This window comes from Euwallacea fornicatus, chromosome 19, assembly GCF_040115645.1.
Source record: "Euwallacea fornicatus isolate EFF26 chromosome 19, ASM4011564v1, whole genome shotgun sequence".
In the NCBI taxonomy this organism is placed as follows: Eukaryota; Metazoa; Arthropoda; class Insecta; order Coleoptera; family Curculionidae; genus Euwallacea; species Euwallacea fornicatus.
In genome coordinates, this window is record NC_089559.1 from 1,773,605 (window position 1) to 1,800,698 (window position 27,094).

The 27,094-nt window shown below is 36.5% G+C and overlaps 1 protein-coding gene across 1 annotated transcript in view; it reads left to right on the plus strand.

The window, feature by feature from the left end:
* The window catches only part of LOC136345355 (pyrokinin-1 receptor-like), a 77,802-nt gene extending 51,923 nt beyond the window's left edge, over nucleotides 1-25,879 (plus strand). The window contains exons 3-6 of the mRNA XM_066293578.1: nucleotides 5,061-5,297; nucleotides 7,590-7,812; nucleotides 12,720-12,937; nucleotides 22,111-25,879. Coding sequence (XP_066149675.1) covers nucleotides 5,061-5,297; nucleotides 7,590-7,812; nucleotides 12,720-12,937; nucleotides 22,111-22,602 — 1,170 coding nt within the window. The 3' untranslated portion in view covers nucleotides 22,603-25,879. The remainder of the gene's footprint in view (nucleotides 1-5,060; nucleotides 5,298-7,589; nucleotides 7,813-12,719; nucleotides 12,938-22,110) is intronic.
* The last annotated feature ends 1,215 nt before the right edge of the window (nucleotides 25,880-27,094 follow it).

Below are 27,094 nucleotides of genomic sequence, written 5' to 3' on the forward strand. Positions count from 1 at the left end.
TTTTGAAACACACTTTTAAAGACGTAGCCCAATCTTAGTGCTCATTGCCCTTAGTAGTTCGAAACCCATTTTCAGTAGAATAGCGCGCTAACTACAGCCCTGCTCCATACTTTAGTTTGGAACGGATCACGTGCATTTGTATACCCGGATATTTTGTATTCCAAATGCAACCCGTGATTGACATAGAAGCATTTTAACGTGAATAATGACGTTCGACTTTAGGGGGAAAATCCCCAGTGGCGTCCCACTAGCCGCAGGCCCGCCACTGATGTAGGGGGTTAGCGCATCTACCACCTGTCGACACAGGCAAAGAATATATACCCGTATTAAATTAAATTGTTTTAATGGCTCCCCTAAAGTTGAAGGCCCCCTACACACTTGTGAAGGACACTCCGAACTTTTGGGACAATAAATTCACGAAAAGGTAAAACCTTTTTAAACTGTTAAGAATTTATGGGGCTCAGGCCAGTTTCGTACTATTGGTGAAATGGCGCTCGCCCCCTCACGCTCAAATGAGCGGTGCCCCATTTGAATGCGCAGCAGCGTGGCGCTCACTTTAGTGTGAACATACCGATTTTTTTCAATGAATTCAATTTGGATCTTTACTTTAGTGGACAATGAGTGCCGCTATAGTATGAAAGGGTCTTTAATACCCTCGCACGAAAGTTCGGTCTCTACCCTTAAAGGTGTTACGCAAACAGTCCCGGACTCTCATTCTGGCAACCCAATTCGGGATTTATGATTCCAAACATGGCATTGAAGCATTCGGGACAAAACCAACAGAACCTTTTCACTTCTTTCTTGTTCCGTTTGCAAAGTCGTGAAACACATTTCCTAGTATGTTTTCCCGTTTTTTTTCGCCAAAAAGAGAATCGGAATTGGCAAAATAAGCAAAATGTAAATATTGCGAGAGCTTTGACATGAAGCATTGAGCTTTAACAGAGCCATAACTAGTTTTGAGCTTTTCGTTCAGTTTTCGCTTCTTGATACTGTGTTTCATATAACCTCAAATGGGATTTTCGCTTTCTGTCTGAGGGACTTCGTGAAAATTCAGGACAACATGAATATTGGATGTCTGGATAAATTTAGATATCATCATTGGTTTGAGTATTTCAGACTAGCATACTTGCCGAATTCGCTTAATCGTTATGGAGCGCCTAGGCAGTGGCGGGTCTTCAGGGAAGTGCAGCCTTGCATAAGTCACCCAGAGCCGTCGCAACGCAAAAGCCAGTTTTATGTCGAGAAAAACAGCTGAACACTATTTTCTATTCCTTCACAAAAATTTAGCCATTATATATGGCCCAGGGCCAAATTGCTGGAAAGGGGCGTGTGAGTGTGCCACTTAACACCATTGAGACGAATACTAAGGTGAATACAAATGGGGATGCACAAAAAGGTGCTAAACCCTTCAAGCACTTCATTAGAAAGTGCTTTCCAGAAATGATTCGTGCAGACATTAGGGTCGCAGATTGGTTTGGGGTAACATGATCACCATTAGGTTCAGGTTGTCGAAGGTTAACGCAATCATTGTCCGTGATCACGTAAACGCACTTTTTACGAAGACTAGAGAGATACAGTGTTGTCCGTATTTTCGGTCAATTGAGGGACCCCGTATCTGGGTACCGAGATCCTCACAATTCAGCTATGTACTGTGTCCATGCAGCGAAGAAATGAGTCCTCACGGCAGGTTCCCCAAAAAAGACAGCAAAAAATACCTTGACCTGATAAACTGTCCAGTGGTCCAATATGCTGAAAATGTTGAAATATCTGATTTATCCTAAATTTCAATGTGTGTTTTATATACATTTTCCTTAATGGGGGGCGCTAATGAAGGCCGGGATTTTTATTAGTACTTAATCGAGAATTTGTGCAGGTGCTTATAGGTCTTCCAACTAAAATTTATCTTCGCATGCACCTGATAGTTTCCGATAATTCCTGAACGTCAGTCATGTAGCCATCTATAACTTCACAGGACCATCTGTATCTCCCTGTGGTCGTAATAGAGCCCTTCATGATCCTAGCCAGCGATGATAGAGGCAGCGATGGTATTTCCTGATTTGATACCAGTGATTTTGATCAAATCTAACGCAGTAGCGTGAACAAATTTACCGGGTGATATTGAAAAGAAAATACCCCGTAAAAATTGTTTTGTTTGTATAATTTTTGGTGTGCATGTTTGTATATGGGAATACAAAAAAACAATTGAATTGTTGATTAATATCTATCTATCAAAGCATTTACGAGTTATCACGAATTTTAATTATATTTTTTACTAGAAAAATTGCAATAAAATATCAACGATATGATTGAAAAATATTTTTTATTGGTGTATAGCGTGGCTTTAGACGAATCAAATATGTCTAGACGCACAATGCAGCGAAATTGTCATCAATTGAGCGAGTTTGAAAGAGGTTGAATAGTCGGTCCATGAAAGGCTGATTGGTCATTTCGGGAAATCGCCACTAGATTGAACCGTAGTGTAAACACTATAGCGAGATGTTGCGAGGTATGAGTTCCAAGAAGAGCAGCATACAGGCAGGAGGAGAGATACTGGACGATTCCGAAGAACTACAGAACGCCAAGATCGCCGCCTTCGAATTGTGGCCCTAAGAGATAGTCTCGTCGAAGACGCTGGCGGATCAGTGATTTACTGAGTAGGGAAAATCTGTTGGGAATCGAACCATTTATGGCCGGATGGGATGTTTTGAATTGATTGCCTACCATCCCCATCTTGTACCGCCCCTCATTTTAAATCATCAGCAAAATCGACAGCAGCGGTGCAGAGAATGGACACATTGAAATCTGGAATGGGATAATATCTTATTTAGTGACGGATCCAGATTCTGTTTGGGTATGCATGATGGTCGGGCAAGAGTAAGAAGAAGATGGTATGAAAGACGGAATCCTCAGTTTACAACACAGAGGCGTGTCCGTCAGACTTTTAGGGTAATGGTTTGGGCTGCTATTGCATATGGAAGCAGGTCATTTTTAGTTTTCATTAGAGGCAGTATGACACCTGAATGATACATTCAGGAAGTTCGGGAACCTCATCTCGCGCCTTATTTGGGAACTCTTGTTAATCGAGTTTTTCAGTAAGACAATGCACGACCACATGTGTCTTGAGCGACCATGGAGTTCTTGCAGCAAAATGCATTCAATTTGCTACTTTGCCCGCCTCGATCTCCGGACTTTTCACCAATTGAACATGTATGAAATATTGTATGTAAAAGGTTGCATGATTTACCCCATCCCTCGTAAATCTTAGCGGCGCTATGTCAGGCTATTCAGTTCACTTGGAATGAGATCCCCCAAGAGAACATCAATCACCTCATTAAATCTATGCCTACACGTGTATAGGATTATTTAAGACACAGCGGGAACCACCAAATTATTAATTCTTTTTAGTTTTTAACAATTAAATTTGTTCAACTTTTAATGAAGTATTTGTTTTAGCGTAAGAAACACGAATACCAAAAGTTATTTAAATAAAACCATTTTTACGGGGCGTTCTTATTTCTGTGTCACGCAGGGTAAATAAGATAATCATATACATACATGAACCTATGTACATGTGAGCTTTCATAAAGAAAGTGATACGGGGTTGGTTAATAATTCATTTAAGGCAAGAGCAATAAACCTGCTATCTAACAAGGATGGTGTTACGTCTTATCCTTGGGCACGTGTGGTATGTCACGGACACCTACGAGTGTTCCCTTGGAGATGGACTAAACTTGTACTAGTTAAAGTAGATCGTTGCCTTAACAAATAAAGAGGGTTTGTTTTATCATATGGGGTGTGAAAGGGAATGACTGAGGGATGTAAGCGTGGGAAGAATGTGGATGGTATAGTGGTTTTTGAAGAAAAACAGGCACACGGAAATGACTCCGACACCTTGCAAGGGGCATTCCATTCCCAATCGTTGTCGAATAAAGAAATCTGGGGTAAATTTGTGTTTTTAATTTTTTTTTTTGTAAGAAGGAAATATTCCTTCTGACATATACGTCTCATGTACGTATACTACTTTTTCCAGTTCTTTCCAGTTATTTTTGCTGTATTTATAATTAAACGACACTTCATTTTACAACATTTTTTAAACTTCCCATTTATATATTTTCTTTTTGTGTTAACACGCCACTGTACAAACTTTTTGTTGTCTCTTTTTTGTATAAAAGTTAAAATATTGTATTATTAGTTGAGTTGTTACTTTAAAGAACTGAAGCAGTAAAGTGAGTTAAGAAATTAGAATTTACCAAATGACCAAGTTACAGCAAATTTCGTAACAGTATAAATCATATTTAATGTAAAATAGTTTTAACAAAACGTGTTCCGTAAAAACTAGCGACTACTAAACATTTCCTAGGTTGGAACTGGCTTGAACTAACCACTTTAGGAAACTTTGGTTTTGACTAGGAAAATCTAGAATTTTTAAAGTTTGACAATAAATACTAGTTTTTCCTAGTTAGTATGAGTCTTGATTGAACTCGGGTTTTCGCAGTAACATATTAATGTGACGAAAAAATAAGGTGAATTAATTTATAAAATGAAAATTCTTGATTTATCCTCTCAAGTAAATTTCAAGACCTTCAAAATACTCCCAGTTCGACACAATGCAATTATGCCGTCACTTTTTTCCAATTCTCGAAAATAGTTGCGAAAATAGCCGAAATAGTCGGAAAAGTCTTTTTCCGCTCTGGCCTTTAGTACTTTCTTCGATTCGGATTTTCTAGAGGAATGCACATACTGTATGTAAAATTCACAGCAATTTTGTGATTGTTTCTTTGGCCATTTGGCTGCCTTTCACACGAAGAAAACTTTGGCCCGTACTCCTCTGATTTTATTGGGTTTAAATGCGCATTTTTCAAATTACGGGGAGCTTTTGTGGTGCTCAGCATACAAGATTATGTCGCCATTGGTGTTTCAATTTTCCTAAAAATTATGACGTGTTTTTTTTTAATACATTTCCGAACTTTAGAGTGCCAAACCCGAACTTTTCCATTTTACCAGATCTCAACAATTTTAAGTCTGCAACACGAAAGTTAGTGTTTTATTTCTTGTTCCAGGTGTTAACCATCACAGCTTTCACGGTAGAACGCTACCTCGCCATATGCCATCCGTTCTTTTCGCACACAATGTCGAAACTGTCCAGATGCGTCCGGATAATCATCATAATCTGGATAGTTGCCTTCACATTGGCCGTGCCGCAGGCTATCCAGTTCGGCATCCAGGAGCTGAACGACAATGGCAAATTGTTCTCGCACTGCACTGTTGTTACCAAGATATTCGACCATGCTTTCGAGGTAGGTTACGCCAGAGGATTAATCTTTATTGAAGACCTGCTGGTGAAGTTATTTACCTGAGGTTAATTGCAATTATGGATTTCATGAAGGTACTCAGAGTAAATGTGAAGTAGCGAAGTAAAGGCGTCTTTTTTCGAATTTCCAGGTAACGTATACGGAGTATTAAAATGAACGTACCAATCATCGTTGACGACTCTTTAATTCAAATGGACGAAACTTTTTAAACTTCCATTACCTATTCAAGGATCGGAAATTTCCCCCTGCTTTACATATTTTAATATTTCAGGAAACGTTTTCCAGGAGAATGGAACCTCCGATCGAACCTCCTATTTTTGTTTCGCAACTCTTAACATGTTTGCGTTGCTTCATTAATATTAGGCACATCAGTAAGATCATTTTCCAAGTTTCAGAGATTATTAAATTAGTATCGGCTAAGAAAACTATGTTGCTTTCCAAATGGAACAAACTGAGATAGATTTAGGTGGCTTTACATTAATAATTACATCATTTATATCGCTGGCAACGGTGGTAATTGCTGTTTACGAAAACGCGGGGGAATCACTCAAATTCAATTAACTATCATAATATTTATATTTGCAGATCTATCCACAATTTACAAATATCTGGATAGAAATCTATAAATTTAAATATTAACTCAAACGCTTTTCTTTGCTTTAGTTTTTGGTGAACAAACTCCCTGCGCACTTAATAAATGAGTTAAGCTCAGCTTCGATAATTGTTATTTTGGATTCCGCACGGCAAATTTTCATTAACGTGGAATAATTACTTCAAGTGGTTTTGTTAAAAACTCTTGAACACTTTACAAAATCATTTAGTACTAAATCGATGCGTGCACAAATCGAAAGTGTTTTCTCCAAATGCGCCGCCCAGCACGCCTCTGGCGTTTGGTGTGTTAAAGCACACATTTTCCAGCCCGAGGGAGGCACTTAGAAGTATCACCAACGCATTGCGGCATCAACGTAACGTAATTATCCTCTTAAATGATATTAAAATAATTATTAAATTAACCGAAAGTTTTACTCCTAAAATTGACTTGTGTTACGCTCCTGTTTTTAAAGTACATATTTTACGAGCTGGAGGAGAGAGTTCTAAAGACCTCTCTGCAGGAACCCGCCGATGTAGTTCGTTTAATTGTTTCTTTTAACTAACCGAAAGTACGAGAATATTCAATTAGTCAACCGAATATTGCTACGCCTCTGGTTTTTACTGTGTTATTTCATAATTTTAGCAGAAAATGCCGTTTTCAAATATTGTTTTTTTAAATAATGTGAAATTTAAGAATAAATTGAGTGCTCTGACTGGTACGCCTCTGGATATACATTTTATGACCTAAATTTCCATGCTGACGACCAAGAACTGGTATTGTCCACGGCTTTATTGCCATAGCAGGATTGTTCTGAATTATTTCATTTTTAGCGACGGATTAAAGAGAATATTTAATGCTTCAATTGACTTTTGGCGCGCCTCTGGTTAGCAAGGGTTTAATACCAGCGTGCAAGGCTCCTTTGGTGTAGCCAGATCATTTCGCGGTTTTATTTTGTAAATACCCAAGAAGTTCAGAAAAAAACTTTGTCTTTAACCAATTAGTGGTAAGTTTTAAATGGGTTAAAGCACAAATTTAAGGAACTGAAAGAGTTTTATGCTACAAAACTTCGTTGGTCTGACATGATGGCCTGAGCTTTTTTTTTTTAATCCGAAACTTACTCGTGACACGCCTCGGTACCTAATTGAAAACGACACACGTAGACATTGGCGTAGTTTTAATTCAAACATTCATCAAGAAATTCTTCAAATTATAATAGGACAAGACACATAACTTTAAAATGCCACGAAAACTTTCCACGAGACGTTCAGGCGAAACGAACGTGAAGGATTAATTTTAGTCTGGCGATAATTAAATTTAAAGGTGAGTTTTCCTGCTTCTCGATAGACGAGATGTCAATTTTCCTATTCTACATTTTATTATTCCAGAAAAACCAGCGAAAGTGAGAAGAGTCAGGATAATCAGGGTCGTTTTCAAGAGTCGTAAAAGAGATGAGAGAAATTAGCGAATTGTCTTTTCTTTCTTTGGCTTGGAATAGATAAACTAACCGGAAAATTTAATTTCTGGCTTTGTCCTTTCATTACACTCATTGAAATAATATTTCCTTTCCGGTCTTTCGTACGAGGGCATTTCTATTAATTATCCAGTTTCACTCTTTCAATAAATACATGAAAGAAAATTTGTCATTCAACCAGCTTTTAATCGATTACTATTTCCATCAATTCCAGATATCCACGATAGTGTTCTTCGTAGCTCCAATGACCCTCATCACAGTGCTGTATATCCTTATTGGTAGACAACTGAAGAAATCAACTGCCAAAAGACCATCACTAACACAGCACAATAGCAACTGTACAGCGCTCAGATACTCCACTCACTATAACAATAGTGAGGTTGTTAAAAAGAGGATCAGAAATACCCAGTCTCAGAACAGAGTAGTGAAGATGTTGAGTAAGTATCTGGTACTTTCAGGACTTATTGGAAGTCGAAAAAAAAAATTAATGTTTTAGATATACAGGGTGTCTCCAAAGGTCAGTATAAAATCGTACTGCGGATTTCTGAAGCGATAACATGAAAATTTAACCTAATTCACCTTAGGCCAGAAGTGGACAGTTTTTAAAATACATGACGTCAAAGTGAGGATTGAAAAGGGAAAAAAATTAACTACTTGGTTGGTAATGCCATTATCTGAACAAAATGTTACATCGGGGATTTTTCGGAGCGGGAAATCAGAATCCGTTTACTTTTCAATGCACATTGTAGAGGACTCTGTCGCCGCTAGGCGAACCCTCTTTCAAGGCTCCTAACTTTTTCATCACCCGGCAAAAAATTTATTTATGGCTAAATATGCATTTTCCTATATGTTTCATGAAAAAAAAAGATATCTTGTGGTACAATTCCCTTCAGACATTAATTCTTGAGATATTTGAAGTTTAAAGTTCACTGCGTGTCTTGCAAAATAACTTTAAAGTACATATTTATTTGTAGAGTACGGCAATATAAATAATACATAAATTGGTGTAGTTCAATACGAACATGCAGATTAAAAGAATGATAAGACCTGAAGATTAATCGCATGTTTTGATTTTATTTCATTTCAGCTGCGTATGTACCTTAAAGTTATTTTTCCATACATGCAGCAAGCTCTAAACTTCAAATATTTCAAGAAGGAATGCCCGTAAGGACTCGTACTGCGATACCTCCGTTTCAACAAACATGTAGGAAAACAAAAATTTAGACACAAATAAATTTTATACCCGGCGATAAAAAAGTTATGCTTGTTTCAAGAGAGCCGACAGCGCCCTCTACAATATGCATTGGAAATATAAAAGGTTGCGGATTTGTCGCTCCGAAAACCCCCCGATGCGACATTTTATTCAGACAATAACATTACGAAGTAACTAATTAATGAGTTTCCTTTTTCAGTTTTCATTTGGACGCCCTGTATTTGCAAAACCGTCCACTTGTGGACTAAGGAAAATTGTTACGTTTTCGCCTCAGAAATCTGTGGTAGAATTTACTGCGGACCTTTTAGAGACACTCTGTGTATTTTAAGAAGAGAAACGACACTTCATTTAAACACTTTGAAAGAAAAACCTTGATATGCTTCCTGTTTTGTCTGCTCTCGTTGTTTGTTGTGTTTATTTTATCTGAGTAGCTTTCGTTATTGGTGGAGTAAATTAAAACTGGGCGGAGAAGGCAATTAAAACCGTCTTAATATAGTCTCCATGGGCGCCTCTGGTGTTTGATCTTGGAACGACATTACGTTCCGGGAAAGCCGGAGTCCCATAATTTTATCAGTAAAAATTATGGTACTAATTGGAGGACCAATAAATTAGCGAATTTCCAAAATTGGAAGCACTATTCTGCACTAACAAATTTAATTGTTTGAATTTGCGAGCAATAGAGAGACGCCACTGTTTCTTGATTTTGACACCACATTAGGTTTTAGAAATTTATTACGACCTTTTAAGTCAAAATTCAGAGACTCAGTGGCATTCAAAAGGGCTAATAATTTTCAAATGTTTGCCAAATCGTACAGGGTGCGGTCCGAAGATTTCGAAGGTGTTATAACTTTTTAAGGACAAGTAAAGATACTCAGTGTCGTGCGCAGAAATCAATACTTAAAAACATCTCAGAACTGTGCCAAGGAATGGTGTTTTTTCAACTATCAGAAAGACCCTCAAAGGCGCCTTTGGTTCCTAGTCTCAATTCGAAATTGAGTTCCGGAAAAACTTATGGAAACTTAATACATGTTCAAAACTTGAACTGAAACAAGATTTTTCATTTTCATCAATCACTGGTGATTAACTTGTGATTCGAGTGAATTTAGTTTTATATATATTTTCAAATCTTTAGCTAAATGTGAAGTGTGACATGTTTCATCCCATCAATAGCCCCTTCAGAGACGTCTTTGAGTTCTGATTCGAAATTCAATTAGGCGAGAGAAAACTAGAAGATTAGATCAAAGATGTACCGAATAAATTAAAGCTGAACGACGTCATTAATATCCACAGTATCCAACTAAAATATCCCATATAGGCTCTACGGAATCACACTTCAAACGACCAGTAGTCAAATTGAATAACTCTAACAAATTGCTCTAGTTTATTATGCAATATTAGGTCTTTATCATTCGTCTATTCATATTTAGCTTACCAATTTGAATAATAATATGTATTTCATATGGATATAATCCACGATAAATCGTAACAAACATTGATATAGCATGCGCAATTCAGCATGTGTATTCTGGTTAGATCAAGGTTAGTTCAGTTTAATTTTAGCAATTCGATCATTCATTTCATCTGCTTAATTTGACTTATTAATGAATTTATGTGTTATTAATATTACTGTTAGTAGTTAACAATACATGGTGTAGAGTGCATGCGTTTTGTATAAGGAACCACTGGTCAGTTAGAATTAAAGCAACGAATTAAAATAATAATTCGAGTAGGAACCTTTATTATAAATTTCAAGCACCTCACGATTTCTCAGAGCGATCACTCGTGCAATTATTCTCCGCCCCAGATGTTCGGGCGAACATCAAAGCTCGCGAAAACGCATGAAAGTCCCCGATTTTCACAGATATTCGAGAACAGACAAATTGCACAGTGGCTGTTCTCAGGTTCCATGGCAGGCGAACAGAGAGGGAAATACAGTTTCGACTGAAGTGAACTACATACAGGAAACAAGCAAAATCCGAATAATGAGAGTTGACCCCAAATGATTTGAAACGAACAAAAGCACCAACCCCCTGATTTTCCATCCCTCCAATGCGAGATTTATTATCGCCGTTATTATTCATTGTGAAACTAAATTTGCATGCACATAGCTGCTATAACCAGTGGCGATAGTAGTTGAACCAGAAACTCGATATATTGTCCACTTATGCGTGTTCTCAGTTCTTCAAATTAGCCATTCTTCCCAGCGTCCGGTCAGTTGCACAATGTCCATAAAATCTAATTGACCAAAATGCAAATTCTTCTCTGTTTGCGGGGGAAACACATACCGCTTTATGTAAGCTTAATTGTGACCCTTCAAAAGGGCTAACTAGGGCTCATGATTCAATAGTGTCAACGCCGGAATTTTTGTGTACACACGGTGTCTGAGGATGTATGATCGCGAGTTCACGTTTACGCGTGTCGCAGGCAATCCACCATACCCGCGCTGGTCATAAATCTAGTGACACCCCATATAATATATAAATTTTTGATCGCCTTAAAAAAACACAGAGTGTGGGTATTGGTGCTCACACACCGCCGTTTGTTTCCTTTAAGTCTTCCTTAATCTTAGAGGCTTAATGGAACGAAAAAATTGAAATAAAAATTGCAATTTCCTGGAACGTTTCGGCTGGAAAATTGCCAGAATATGAATACGTAATCGATATTATGCAAATTTTATCTTTAAGATACGGATTAAAGAGTCCACGGAGGATTTCTTCGCCATGCCTTCTGCTTAAAAAATATTATCGGATCCAGAAAGCCATATTTGAACACTTGCCATTATCGTCAAATTCTTCAATTTTTCCCGGAAAACCCGATTTTTCTGCAATAATGTATGTCTTGAGAACGAACAATATTGAAGGTTAAATTGGAATTTAATTCTGTAGTAAAATAACCCCAATTATTCTATTACAGAACTTAAACGGTTTGAAAATCTTTGTTCTACTTTCTTGGAAACTTTGCCAGGAGAGCCGGAGTTTTCTACCTGACAAATCTGAAGTTATTGTTTATATAGAAAAGATTGTTTTTCAGAGTTTCAGGAGTATTTGCAAGTGATTGATAAATACTTGAAGTTAGTTTGTAAATTTTCAGGAAGTTCCGATAATCTGGGACTTCTAAAATAAACGAGTGCGACTTTGTTGTTGTAACATCTAAAAATGTTTAAATTTTGTTGCTAATTAATCGGATTTAACAAATATATCATGCAAAACACCCATTTCCGTTTATATATGTAATTTTTATCTTTTTTGCCTCCTTTCCTCTATGATCTGTATTATCTTGTTTGTACATGTTTAGCACCTTTAAATTTGGCAAGATGTTGCCGTTCAATCCATGAGCTTTTGAGTTGAATATTCCTGCATGTTTTAGGCAATTTTCAACGTTATTTCGGATATTTCCGGTGAGTAGTTTTGAAATAAAGAGAAAGGTTTCCACTTAATTTCACATCCACTGTAACACAATTTATATCTGGAAAAAGCACTAATTTTTTTGTTTATATCTGCAGTGCCGTGTCTCGGTAGTTTTGACCATAAAAGTCTGAATCCACACTGACTTTCCCCTGGACCAACGCCGGTTTTATGTGTGACAATTCGCTATTAGTCGTAACGCTTTACAATATTCAGCTTATTTCTGGATGCCGGAGAAATTTAATGGAAAAATCCAATGCACACCAAGGCTATTTTCAACTTTTCCTGGGATAAAAAAATTGGAAACTGATTGGCAGCGATTCGTAACGGAATCAACAGAGGAGAAAATTAAACCTTGTGTGTGTGTGAATGGAAGAAGTCAAGGCATATGGACGTTTAGGGTTTATCTGGTAGACAGTGGTCAGGAAGGAGATTGAAATGATGATTTCGAAGATGTATTTTGATGTGATCTACTGATAAAATAATACTCTCTCGTATCACGAATATTTATATCAATAATCACGTGCTCAAATTGGTAAAACCTTTTATCCCGGCTTATTTATGCAATTTTATGCCCGATCAATCGATTCCCCAACCTCAATTCACCTCAAAAATATCTGCCCGTTCATTGAGGAATTCGCTGAGACATTTATCTTATAAGCAATTTGTAAATTTACTTTGAGTTGAAATTTAATTTTTCAGTTTAAGTTAAGGCTCTCTCTTCCAGTTGCAGTTGTGGCAGCTTTCTTCGTCTGCTGGGCCCCCTTCCACGCCCAAAGACTGCTGGCAGTGTATTTGTCTAATGCGTCACAGGAGGCTCAAGCCACCTACTTCCAAATGTACTTATACTTGATGTACACCAGCGGAGTGCTGTACTACTTGTCCACGTGTATCAATCCTCTGTTGTACCATATTATGTCCAACAAGTATAGAAATGCATTTAAGGTAAGATGGAAAATCCCACGGAGGTACTTCTATAAAATTGACTTTTTTAGTGTAACACCCTGTGTATTGCCACATATTTTTAGAGATACTATATCTAGAGAGCTTCTGGCATACACGGGATGCTTCCTAAGTACATGTACTTAATTCCAGGGGGCGATTTTAATGCTGGAAAGAATACTTTTTTTCTCATAAATGTATGGTTCAAATCTACTCCCCTCTCCTATTGTGATCACTCAAACCCAAGGGGAAAAATGTATGTTTTTTTTTCTCGATGGAAAAGTACCACGAATGCTAAACATATTACGACGTATTGCAACTTAGGGACGACCGTTTTTCATATTTTCTTAGATTTCTATTTTTTCTAGAAACTATTAAATAAATGACCACAAAGACGTTTTTCGTCTAAATAATTACACGTATCTATTTTTTTATTATAAAAAAATATCCAATGGAGAATCTGTTAATTTTTAAAAATTTCTTATCTCACGTTTTTTTTTTACTCTAAATCTAATAGTTTTCGAAAAAAATGGGAGCATTTAAAGTAAATATTGAAAATGTGCACCAAAAACATGAATGCAGACTCGATTTCGCCCGACTAACGATCTGCGAAATTTTGTAAAAAAACCCGCTTTATGTGTCATTTTTTCGCATTCGTGCACAATTCGATTTTTAAGTTGGTCTTCAATGCCTATGGGTGAGCGATGCACCAAACAATATAGGTATTCCCAAACAAAGAAATCCATTGGGTATAGTTCCGGTGACCTTGAAGGTGGAGCGAAGGGTCGATTTAGACCATACATGCATAGGAAAAAAAATCTTGTTTTTCGCCTTATTGATCACCTCCTGAAGTAAGTACATGTATTTAGGAGACACCCTCTATATCTTTACTGTACTTCTCTGTATCCCCCGACTTCCCGTTGACTTTTTAACAAACATTTTTTAAAATTCGAAAGCAGCATTAAATAGGACAAAAAATAGCATTTTTTGACATTTTTTAATTTTTCTAAAGGTCGCCTACGTCACTGGTGACGCAAATGACCAATTTGTTTGAATTAAACCAGACATAAGCCTAGTGACATCTCAGATAAAAAATATTTCAAAACTGCGTTCAATGGCGTATAGAGATTTAAAATTTATCAAATCAGTTTTTGAGAAAAGCAGCTATAAATTTGATACAAAACGTAACACAAACTCAGTTTAATATTACGTAAACAATGAAAAAACTTGTTTGTTGATCGGAAATTGGTTTATTTTCGATTTTGTGCTCACAAACAGTCTTTGGTTACAAAAAAAAAGAATAAATAAATAAACGTAAATAACCAAAAACTGTTTGTGAGCACAAAATCGAAAACAAATCCATTTTTTATCAACAAGCAAGTTTTTTTTATTGTTTACGTACTATTTAACTGATTTTGTATTGCATTAAAGTCAATTTAAAGCCGCATCATGTTTTCTCTACATTTTTGGAGGTAGATTCTCCAAAGAAGATGCAATTTCGATCGCCTCTTGGTCCCATTTTGAAAAAGTCGAGTATTTTTAATGCAATTCCCTATGTTTTGACGTAGTTCAATAGTTCACATCATTAGGATTATCGCGGGTTTAAAATCAAAATCTTCGTCTACACATTTCAGAGACAGAGAGGCTTAAAACACATTCAAATTTAGTCACCTCACATTTCTGGCGTTGAGTATATTTCTAAATTCAAAACTCTGTATATTTTACTGATGTAAGTAGTTACACACGAACAGGAAAGTGGCTGGTATATATATACATGTATATAAATTTTTTTACAGGGTGATTCAGAACTATGATATCAAACTTCTACAGATTATTTATGTCAATAATGGAATACATCTGAGTATAAGGCCACATGTCCGGCAATAACTCCCTAAAGTGCTGCGACGTTATGATACTTTATAACAGTTACATGAAAAATGTATTTTATAGAGTTTCAACACGTTTTATTTTAATTTGTTTGTGCAAAATAACATTGCAGTAATGATTCAAAATATCGTCCTTGAACTTGAATGCATTATATGTGAACCGTCAGTTTGGACAACATTGGCTTCGCAGGATCCAGTCCTCTGGCCCCCGAGATCACCAGATCTAACACCTTTAGAGCTCTTTCTGTGGGGACGCGTAAAGTCTCTGGTTTGTAACACGCCAGTAGAAACAGAGCAAGGTCGAATTACTGCCGAATTTGAAGTTATGCATAACCAAAAGGATTATCAAATTTTTAGGGAAGTCCTTAGAAACCATAATCGTGGTTTAAACAGGTGCATTAAGGTTCAAATGTTAGATTTTGAGCAATTACTATATCGTTATTTTGTTCAAATAAATTGAAATGAAATGTACTAAAACACGATAAAACACATTTTTGTACATAACTGTTTTACAGCATCATAAGGCTGTAACGCCTTAGGGAAACATTTGGGGACAAGGGCTTTTACGCTCAAATATCTCGTATTGTTGCGCTCAATAATGCCTCGAATTTTTATTTTATAGTTCTGAATCCCCTTGTATTTCCCTCTAATCGTTTCGAAGATATAGAGCTTCACAATTTATGTCATCATTCATTTTTCCGAATGCAACACTCTGTATATTTTTACATTTGAACATAAGACAGAAAAGACTCCCATAATATAGCTAATATTGATAAATATTTTCGATCTGTTTATTTATATGGCACATCAAGTCACGTAAATTACGTACGAAGATGTTGCATAATGAGAATTGTAAGTGCCGTGTTACGAGCGCGACGACAATTTGCGGCCGAGCGGTAGGCGAAATCGCTAATTTCGTCGTGAAAACTAATAAGGCGGTTTAGTACCGTATCTCAGGTGGTTAAGGCTTTTAAAACTCTTTTATTAAGGGGATTTAAGAAATTTATAAACATTGCCTGCAGTAAATAAGACGTAATACAAGGCTTTTCGTAAACAAAGTGATTCAGAAAAAACAGCTTTATTTTTTCCCCTAACTTTTTTGCATCTTAAGGCAATAAGAGCTCGGATGTAGAACGCAAAACTGGCAATTTCGCAAAAAAAACTCCCACTTTTGGGATAAAGTTTTCGGATGGAAACTCGATATTTCCTGTTTTTCAGTTCTTCAATGCTGGCAGAGATTTTGTTTTCCATTTCGATGTCCGAGATACATATAACGGGATATAGTTTCCATTCGATTAGGGCCACTGCTTGGCGAACAAGTTCCATATTAAATTTTAATTTTGGCAATTTAATTTTCTGAAATTGGCCAACACTTCTGTATGGATAAGGAAATGTGGCGTCATCCAGATTGCACCATCAAATGAAAAAAAAAGAACCGAACTCTTGGTGTGATTGTCACATTAATGATAATACATCCAGGTATTCGCTTCAGACATTTTCCTTATTTGAAGTTGAATAACTGATTCTTGGTCTCGACCCTTCAATTCTCACGCACGTGGTTGGGTAAGTAGGAACATGGCTCTAACATTCAAACCGTTGGGAGTCCCAGTTCTCATCGCCAATGAGCTCTCCTGATGTCTTGAAGACGATGGTGTAATTGGATTTTGCTTCCAGACCCGTCTCGGTTTCAAGCTCTAAAGAGCTATCTCGGGCAGTACGTGGGAAGCTGACGCGCCAATCCCATCAAGAAAATCTACAATCGTACTTTACATCCCAAAAACAATCTAATTTACAATTCTTCCATCTTCTGCAATGATACTTGTTTCTAGTTTCTACGTAAATTAACAGTTATCAGATGGCAAAAGACACTTTTACGTTACTCGATAACATAAAAACACCTTTTATCTCCGCAATACTGCAATTTGCAGCAAATCCGAGTAAATTCTTTATAGCGGAAAAGGTTAACACTCGTTCTGAGCTACATTAAGCTTCTCATCAAACTCGATATTCCGTACATTTTTATGAGAGTGCATGGGAATTAGTTTTTTATGATAAGGATCTGTCCAATTTGCCAAGAAATATCGCTGAAAAGAGATAAATAAAGTACTTGTTAACAAGTGATTTACTCAGAAGCTATTTTTTTATGGAAGAGAAATGAAAGTTTCGCCTTTTTGCTAAAATATCGCTGGTGGAAGGAACGTATAATTGATTGGAATAAGGGAGCAAGCCCTTGTCGTCTAGGAAAACTACTTTTTATGAAAAACGCTCATTGTCTTGGATGCTTTATGAGCGTCGTTCCAGGCTCAGGCCACATGCGGCTAAATGCGGAAATAAAAATCCAGGAATAATTCCACAAATGTGCATTCCAGTGTGTACATAAATAGGGACTTAACTAAAGCAGGTGTATGAATTCCAAATGAAGTTTCTTCAAAAATACATTTTTGTCTGGAAATAGACATTTAAAAATCGGCATTAAATTTTAATTTCCCTGGCAGAAATCTAAGCCTGCGGGTCAGGAAAAAGGGATATTTATGATCCCTCAGTGTCCAGGGTAAATATCACGAGGAGAAAAAGGAAGCCGTCGAATGAATCCACTTTATTTACGTTGGACACTTCTGTCAGTTTTATACCATGTATCCCAGATTGACCTTTCATGTACGGGAATCTCGAAAACTGCACGAATTTCAAGGACGGTTAAAGGGGGAGAGTTCTAAACTATTGTGTTAGTGACGTAGCGGCGGAAACAGATCGTTCTGGTTTTTGCGAAATTTTGAGCAAATCAAGCATTAAAAAGATAATCATTGGAATATGTAAATACATCTCTGAAACCAATTTTCGAGGGAAATGCGCATCTGAAGTTGAAATTCCAAAGAAACGTTTCGGATTTCTGGAAAACGCCATCAACATTTATTTTTCTTCCGACGCCCATTTTCAATTTTTAAATTATTGAATTACGATGAAATAGCTGTTTTCTTAGCAAGTGAGAAAAGTGATTATTTTCCGTTTGCGATTGTGGTCGGAACGGATTGAGGAAGAGCAAAAAGTTGAGGCGCATAATCCAATATAACCACGATGAGAAAAACATAATTTGATAACGTTGCCAGAGACCGACACGTTGTTTTGAAATTCCATCTTTCACTCACAGTTACATAAGATATAGTGGTTTTTTAGCATATTTCCACCATCTTCTGAAATCTCCTAAAAAGACTTTTAAAATGCATCGATTCATGCAGGAGTTTCATTATGTTTAAATGGAGTTACCTACGCCTCTGGTTATTTCCTGATAAATAGTGCACAGTGGGGCAAATTCAACTGCAAAATTTCGACTATTTTATGCAGACACAAAACAACCGTAAAATTTAAAATGAAACGTGGAAAACAAAAAGAAATTTCTTTTCATTATTCCGATTCAAATAAATTTTACTGGAAATTTTTGTAGAACATCCTTCATACATTCCCCAGGCTAAAGCCCAGTTACCACCGCGTAACCACAACTGTTACTTGAAACCGTCCTATAAGAGCTAATGGACTGCTGTCACGATGATTCAGTGATCAGTTCCTGTCCAGTTTAATTGACTTCCAAACACGTGTGCCCAAAACCAATAAAGATAATCTTCTTTAGAGGACTTACGATGAAATCAGATTAATCCAATAGAGATGTTTGCATGCCAATAACGGTAATTCGGTCGTTAGGTAAATGTTCCAAGATTCCGAAGCAAAGAAACAAGTGCAGATTGTATTGTAACGATATGGAAGTAACGGTTATGTGGGACCGTTAAATCTGTGATAAAATTGTAGATAGTGCCCCCCCCCCTCTGCTGTGAGCACAAAATCGAAAACAAAACGATTTCTTATCAACAAACGAGCTTTTTCATTGCCGACGTACTGTTTAATTGAGTTTGTGTTAATTTTTGGACCACATTTATAGCCGTTTTGCTCAAAAACTAATCTGTAGGTTTGGAATCGCAATACACGATTCAATATGCTTTCGAAAGATCTTTTATTTGAGGTGTTGCTTGGTCCGTGCTTCAATTTTTAAAAATTGCCCGTTTTGCGCCACCGGTCATGGAAAAAACATTAAAAAAAATAAGCAAACGTTAAAAGATCGAATTTTTATGCCTATTTAAAGGTGCTTTTGAATTTTTCAAAAATAACGACTTGTTCAAAGGTTAATTTTGGAGGGGATGCGATTTAGAGTTGCACCGTGTATATGAATGAATTGAATCACTTATATGACTTACTGCCAGTGTTAAGCGACTTTCTAAATAAAATTTGATAATTCTTTTATTATACATATTACTAATTTAAAAAATAGTGAACAACCTCTAAAATAAAAAAAAAAAAAAAAACGCTAAAATTAAAGAACCGTTTTAATTGATCCATTATGATGTGAAAAAAAAACTCAAAAAAACTTCTTTTAATATTTCGTACGTGAGCCCTTTGGTCGGATTACTGCAACGCATCTTTTGGACATGAAGTTAATTAAATTATCAACAAAAGATTTGTCATTTGAAGATCAATCATTACACATGTGCCCAAAGACTTTCTCTAGATTTATACGTTTCACAGTCTCCCTTAAATTATCGATCGGGTTTAGATCAGGAGATTGCGACGGCCATTGAAACACTAGCACTTTTCTCCTGAAAGGAACTCTTACTAATTTGGATCCAGGTTTTGGAGTCGTTACCATGCTGAAGCCGGTGCTTTAAAAGCATTAATTCTTCAGAATAAGGCACAATTTTAGTCCTGAGAATATCACAGTACATAAAACGGTATATTTTTCCCTGAATTTTATGCAACGGATCCATTCCGATATTATTATAGACAAAGACCTCTACACTAGCACTGATGTATTGCCGTGTTTCACTGTCGACAAAATATATTTTTTATTAAATTTTTCATTAACAGGTCTTTTAACATGCATCATTGGGTCGCTACCAAATAAGTTATTTTTAGCTTTTTTACTGAAAATCCCCCTTTTTCCATTGATCAGTGGAGCGAGCTAATTCAAGACGCGCTTCAATATTTTTCTTTGATGAAAGAGGTTTAGAGGTCGGACGACGACTGAAAATATTATTTTCAACTGATCTTCCGATTTTTCTGGCACTGACTGAGTCTTTGTTAGACACTTTAAAACTTTTCATTACTTTTGAATCAAAGCACCGATCAATTTGTGAATGCCCAGAAATGTTAATTTGTTTTATGCGACTGGCATAAAGGCTCACAATTTTATTTTTAAGATCTGTTGAATAAGTCTTTCCGCACACTATTTTTGCAAATAATAAATGCTCAGATATTACTGCGAAACTGATGTGAAAAGTTTAAATTTAAAGGCAGAAGAAGGTTTTGCCTATGATGTCTTTACATTTTTGTCTAATGGAAAGCCTTTTTTGTATTGTTTAAAGTTGAAGAGTCCAAAAATATTTACATGTATTAACAAATATGTTTATATACCACCCTGGATTCCAACACATTAAAGAAAGTTTTTGCCCTGTTCCTTTGTTTCTACAGTTTAGGCCCATACTATACGACATGAAGAAGGCACTAAATGTCAGGGAGGCAACGGCAGTAGGAACTGTCAAATGTAACATCAATTACTAAGTGACGGTAATGTTAGGTTATAATATAAGGTCCTGACAACACGGGAGGTAACCGTAACGGTTATTTGGCGGAAATCACCGTTGAGGAACGGTAACCGTTAAGAGCTGAGTAACGATCCAGACAATAAAACATTGTATCAGCCTCGAATGCACAGAACGATTCCAGATTTTTCGATGGGAGAAACTAGTCGACCTTGTCCTAGTGCCCTTTGAAATTAAAAGTGTGATAACGGCACTCCCCTAGAGTTCAATTATGTTAACGATCAACACGAAACCTAAACTTCCGCTGACTAAAACAATATTTACCAGTGCGGGAGGAACTTGTTTGACCGTTAAAAGACTGGAAATGCACTCAGGGTTTCGCACCAATTTCAATTTCTAAAGCTTTAACAGTTTGCAGTTTTAATTACTTTATTGTTTGAGACCGAATAAATCCCATTTCAACAACAATAAAACCCGTGAAGATCGCACTACACACATCGCTTCTCATTCTGATCGAGACCTGTTTTTTGTCCTTGATCCAGACGCACGGGGCCTCCAGACACGTTTCCAGTTTTCGACCTGGATAAGGGAAAATTAATTCCAACCACGAATTCGATGGGGCAGACAGTGTGTTTTGTCTTAGGCCACTCAAGAGCGATTGCTGAAAAAATGATTACCAGATGCTCTTGTTAGATAAGGAACTTAATTGGTTTGGGCTAATCAACTGGAAAGGTGTACGAATGCAGACAGCTGCAAGTCTAATCTGCGGATAGCATGAACGCTGCAAAATGGGAACAACTGGATAAAAATGTGAAGCGAGCCGGAAACTACGCGGAACTTGTTATCGAGATTTTTCCAGGCAATGCCAGAAGAACATTTAGTAAGATGTAGGAAGGGTCGAAATTGGGTAAAGCGGTCAAAAATGAAGGATGGCATGGATGCAGATTATTCATATGAAATATTGCTTGTTTCCTGACCCAAAAATGCAAGAGGGATACTTAAATCATTTAGGGACTTTGAATAAACACAGAAACTTCTAAAAAAAAAGTGGTTTGCAACGGTTTAATTGGTTCTAGTTCTTGTTCGTATAAAATTAATTTTAGCGGGAACGTTGCCTAATCCCAAGGATTTTAAGTGCATCACGTTGAAATTGGGAACGAGGTCTTTATTACAACATTAAAGCCCCAGTTGAGGGGTGGAAATTTTTGAAATTAGATGTATGAAGCTGTTAAAATTGAGCGAATTTTTCATTCGATAATTCAAAAATTTCCGGAATCACTACGGCCTTGCCGTTATTCGGCCGGTAATGGCTATTTTTGTCAAACTCATTGCTCACTTTGCTCCGACAACCTGGTTGGTGACCGTTTCTTAGCTGGTAACAGGAAGTGTTAGTCAATCGCATGTTGATAACCGCTCATTTGATTGGTAATATTAGTCGCAGTGTTTTGCGAAAACGGGCCCTTAAGATAAGAGCGATTTTAACCTAGATAACGGTCGCCATAGAGTATCCGTTGGGAAATGAAGCTGGCACTCAATCGAATTCGTTCTGGCACTCCTACGTTCCGTCGTTAAAATAACTTTGAAGGAACCGTGAATAGGCTCCGTACCGTTATCGCTGCCAAACGGTCGCCGCCCCTACGCGGTCACAGTTACCGTTACATTTTTTTTTGTTTTTCCCCCTTTAATCAAGCTTCTCATTAATTTCCAGAAAACATTCCACAACTTCTGCTCCAGGGGCTCGCGAAGGCGCCACTACATAGCAGCCCCTGTGCGTAACACCACCAAAAAGTACCCCGAGAATTTTTTAGGGGAAGCCTTGCATCTAGTCCAAACGGGCGATGCGAGAACTTCCTCTAATTCCCATTGGACGAAACCTGTGACAACCAGACTCACCCCCCAAACTAGTCAAACCAGCTTTTCCTCTTCTAAACTGGAAACATCGCAGTCCCACTTGGAGAAAGAGACTTACGACAGGCTGATGTCAGTACCGGCGGAGGAGGGGCATTCGTGTGCTTCAATTAAAACTCGGTTTCTGAAACTGTTCAAATCGGGGTTGAGCCAGAGTTACAACATGAGTCAATCGAAGCTCAATAAGGGCTCAAATACTATAAGTAATTCCAGCCTGAAAGACACGGACGAGATGGACTTTGTGTGCGCGGATTTGGTCAGGCAGATGAAGCAGGTGAACGACGTGCTCTAAAGTTAACGATAATGGACATTTATGTTTTAAAATATTCCAAATATTTCCCCTCCCTGACTGAATATACAGAGAGTAAAATACAATAAGTATTAGCTGCTACGGTTAGAAGCTGTTACAATATCAAGTACGCCATCTATCGGGTTACAAGTGTCGCCATCTACCATTGAACATCAATACTCAAGGTTTATTACGTAGCTTTCAATTTTTCATACACAGACCCTCCAAATTTTCTTTAAACCTTAATTCTGAATTGTGACTGTTTGTGATTCCCCCAGTAAATCGTACCACTTAAGGATAATTTTTAAAATTACGGGTAATGGCATATTGTCATATAAGGCTTGTGAACTTGCATTATGTTTATGTTTTGCAAATATTAGTTAGGATTACATAGGATTTAATTGAAATTTGTTAATAATAAATAGTAGGTTTGAGTTGATAATCTCACGATGGGACTGCGGAGAGATGGTTTGATGGTTTTCAATAGAGACAAGGTAACACAACATAATGTATTTTTCTATCTACATGTAATTACGTATATAACAAACGCAAGAATTAATGAAACGTCCTTAAAACCTGACGCAATGTCAGTCTAATACCATCTACTTTAGATTTTAAATGTAAATATTTCTTCAAAAGATATTGGACTTAAAAAAAAATGATCCGCTACTGGTTATGATGTGAGTGCACGTTCATTGATGTATTTTAATTTCGGATAAACACTAAATTTTAATTCCTAAAACTCAGAGACGTATCCGGCAATTTTTTTTAACTGAAAGTTGAAACCTGTAAATTGCAAAGAAATTTTCGGTTCTATATTGGCTAAAACTCAGAGGCGCACGATGATTTTGAACATTCGCTATTATGGCAAAATATTCCTACAGTGCCAATAATACAATTGTTCAATGGTGTGTAATGGCTTAGTCTATGAATAATAATTATTGCACTGGAAAAAACGCTGTTCTGAGTCAAAAATGTTATCAAGTTCGAGAAAAATTTTCAATTCGTTTATAGAAAATACAGAGGGGTCCAGGAGGAATTATTCCCGATGCATTTGTTATTGCTACAGAAATTAAACAAACAAATTGAAAATGACGTGCACTGAACAAATCTAACTCCGCCACTGACTGAAATACATAATAATCGTAGTGATATCCTGAATTCAAATTATTTGTTTGAGAATTTGTAAAAGCCAAATGCGTGTCAGAAGCGAAATATTCGTGCTTATCCAACAGTTGTTTATTAAGTCCTTATGCAATCTTTAAAGAATGATTGTTCGACTAATTTTAAAATAAAAAAATCATGTGAATACGGGTCTGTATTGGTTTAGTTCGTGAGATACAGGGCTGCAAAAAAAAATTCTTTTGTTTGGTATTTTGATTATATTTTTGTTCAATGACATAGCAATTTGACAAAATTCTAGATATTAGCGAGAAACTTGAATATTTACTTCGATTTTCACTCAGTCTTAGAGGACATTGTGTATAGTGTTGTACCTGGAATTAAATATCCATAACTCTTATTATTTATGTATTAACATCCATTAAAACAAAAAAACGGGTTTAGTCTTAAACCTGCGTTAGAAGTTAGTAAATTGAATCACTGAGAGTTTTTGAAAAATAAACGAAAAAATATGTCTTTTGTTGATTGTATTATGATATAGCAAACTTAAATCACTTGCAAAGCTAAGAATGAACTACTTTTGCAAATAAGTTAATAATTATTACAAAAATCGCTGAAAACGACCAGCGCTAACTGCAATGCTCGTATCAATTCGCTTTAACGTTGATTGACGAGCCCTTTGGAATATAGCTACTTTTTGGTTAAAAGTTCTACATGATTCGAATATCCTGTGTCTTAGATATTGTTCATTTTGGACTGTAGTTTCGTAAACTAGTAACTTCAAATGATCCTACAGAAAATAATCCAAAAGTTTCAAATCTGGTGATCTGGGAGGTCAGGTCTGCGGTCCCGCTTTCCCTATCCAACGCTTAGGGTAATTCTTGTCTAGAATTAAAAAGCTGTGAATTTTTATCCAATTTTCATTAATTTGAAAATAATCTTTTGTGAAGTAATAGTCTAATATAGCACATGACGCGAAATAACGTATTTTTCCTCTTATTTTTCAAAGATTTAGTGATTCAACTTACAAGCTTCCAACGCAGGTCTAAGTTCAAATCCACTTTTTTCCAAAATGGCTACCTTCAGTAACAAATATTGAGAGTTATGGTTATTGAAATCTAGATACAAGACTATGGGGCACCTTCTAACGTTAAACAGAAAACTAAGTCAATATTTACGTTTCTCATCACCGGTACTTTTAGTATTCAAAATCTTGTTAAATTGGCATGTTTTTGAATAAAACTTTACATAATCAAAATAGCGCATCTCAAAAACGAAGCCGATACAAACTCATGTTCATATGAACTTTTGATCTTCGAATTTGTCAAAGATTCACCGTTCAAAGTTTCTACAAGTACTTAATAAACACCGTGTATACGCAATACCTTTTTGAAATTAAATATATACATATATACTCTCTTTATAGTCAAACCATGGAGATACAGGTAAAATTATAGTGCTAAATGAATGCCTGAAAAGCAGTAGCGTCTTAGGTCGCATAAGATGTTGTTTGGGTTTGAAGTATTTGTTCTAGGTATTCGCTAAAACTAAAGATGTAGGAGAATAAAAGAAAAAAATGTTTCGTAAAAACCAGAGGCGTATCTTTCAATTTTTCAGAATTGCTCAAATATTCTATATATATTTTTTTGATAAGTAATTGTATGAGTTTTAATGATAAAGCGAAATTTCGTTCGGTAAGTGAAAATAGTGTTTGGTAAAGCAACGAAATCGGGAAATGCAAGATTTGTAATTACTCTATACGTATTGTAAAGTCTGCAAGTATATCTACGCTTAAAATGTCTGTGGCTGTCACAATTCATAAAAAAGATTTTATTCATTCTTGTTTATTTATCATTTTAGAATTATTTCAAACTCACTCTGTATACTCCAATTCTAACCTCGACACCTAATTATTGAAATTTAAAGTTCAAATGAACTATAAAAAGATTTTTTCAATCCCCACACAAGGCTACCTGCTTTATTTTCCGTTGAATAAAGCAGAACGTTATTTTATACTACGTAATAATTGCTGTTCATTAATGTTTCATGTTGTATACAAATGGAACAAAATTAGCAAGTAAGAAAGTACCAAGAAGTGTATGTAAATATAGACTAAGTATAAAAACCCTTTTAATTATATTTCGTGTTGTTATGAGAATCTTGTTTCAATCAATGGTGAACTCTCTATAAGTCTATTAATGACCGCTTTTCGTACTTGAATGGCCAATATGAACTTCTCTCTTCTCAAGACTCATCTAACTCTAAGACCTAATAGAAACTGCAAATACGAAAGAATCAACGCATCCCAGCCACTGGATTTTGAGTGGTACAAGGACAGAACACGTTTTGGGAAAAACTGAGAATCAGTTAAATTTAATTTTTCAACAGCTGCCATCTACCATCCATAGTGTCACTATTGAAAGCCCTACTGGTGCGGCATCTAGCAACCATAATGCTAATTTAATATTGACCTCTAGCAGATGATAGTTCCATCTACCGTGGTTGGTGGTTAATTTCCTCGCTTTGTATCGACTCACAGTTTTCTTCTTTAATCACCACTTTACAACACTAGAGGGCGACACGATTCAATTTCGTGAACTTAGGAAATTCTTAGTAGCACATCAAGCGCTAAAACTCTCAGTGCGATAAAATTTACGCATCGAAGAGCAACAAGTACTGGTAGCTGCCTTGCTGAAGCTTAGGAATTTGGTTTTTTAATAACTCGTTAATGTACATAGTGTCTCATCTCAAGTTGTAAACCTCTTAGATTCTATTTCTAGGAAATAGCGCTGCTTTACTTTTAGGCTCAAACCTACCATTAGATGGCTTCAATTTTGGAACCTAATACAGAGACATACACTGCGGGATGATTTTTGTTATGAGGTAAATCTTCAAAAAACACCCGCTGGGTGTTCTGGCAGGTGGGTAATATGTGGTTCACCGAAGTACCTATTCACTAAAAATCTCCAGATGAAAAAGCCTCCTCCAACTCCTGATTTGTCCCTAATGGATATATTGTGAGAATTGGAAAGAACTGCGAATAGCTACTATTGACTTCACTCGTGTTCTGCTAGTTGGTTCCGTGTTATTTCCATGTGTTGTATTTTTAGAAAATCTACTGTTTCTTTGGATCGTTGCGGTTCTGTTGTACTTTCTTTCGTTTTTCGTGCGATCGCGAGATCCTTCTTGATGATTTCGTGCCTTCCTATGCTCGATTTGAGTCCTTTGAAATTGCACAGCAACGCCACTTTTCCTTCTTCTAATCAGTTTGTCCATGACCTTCTGGTCCTGCATCATGTTGTTACCAAACCTGATGTGTATATCCCACAAAAAAAATTCCTGTTTTTCGACAATGGAAATTGTTCCTGCAGTG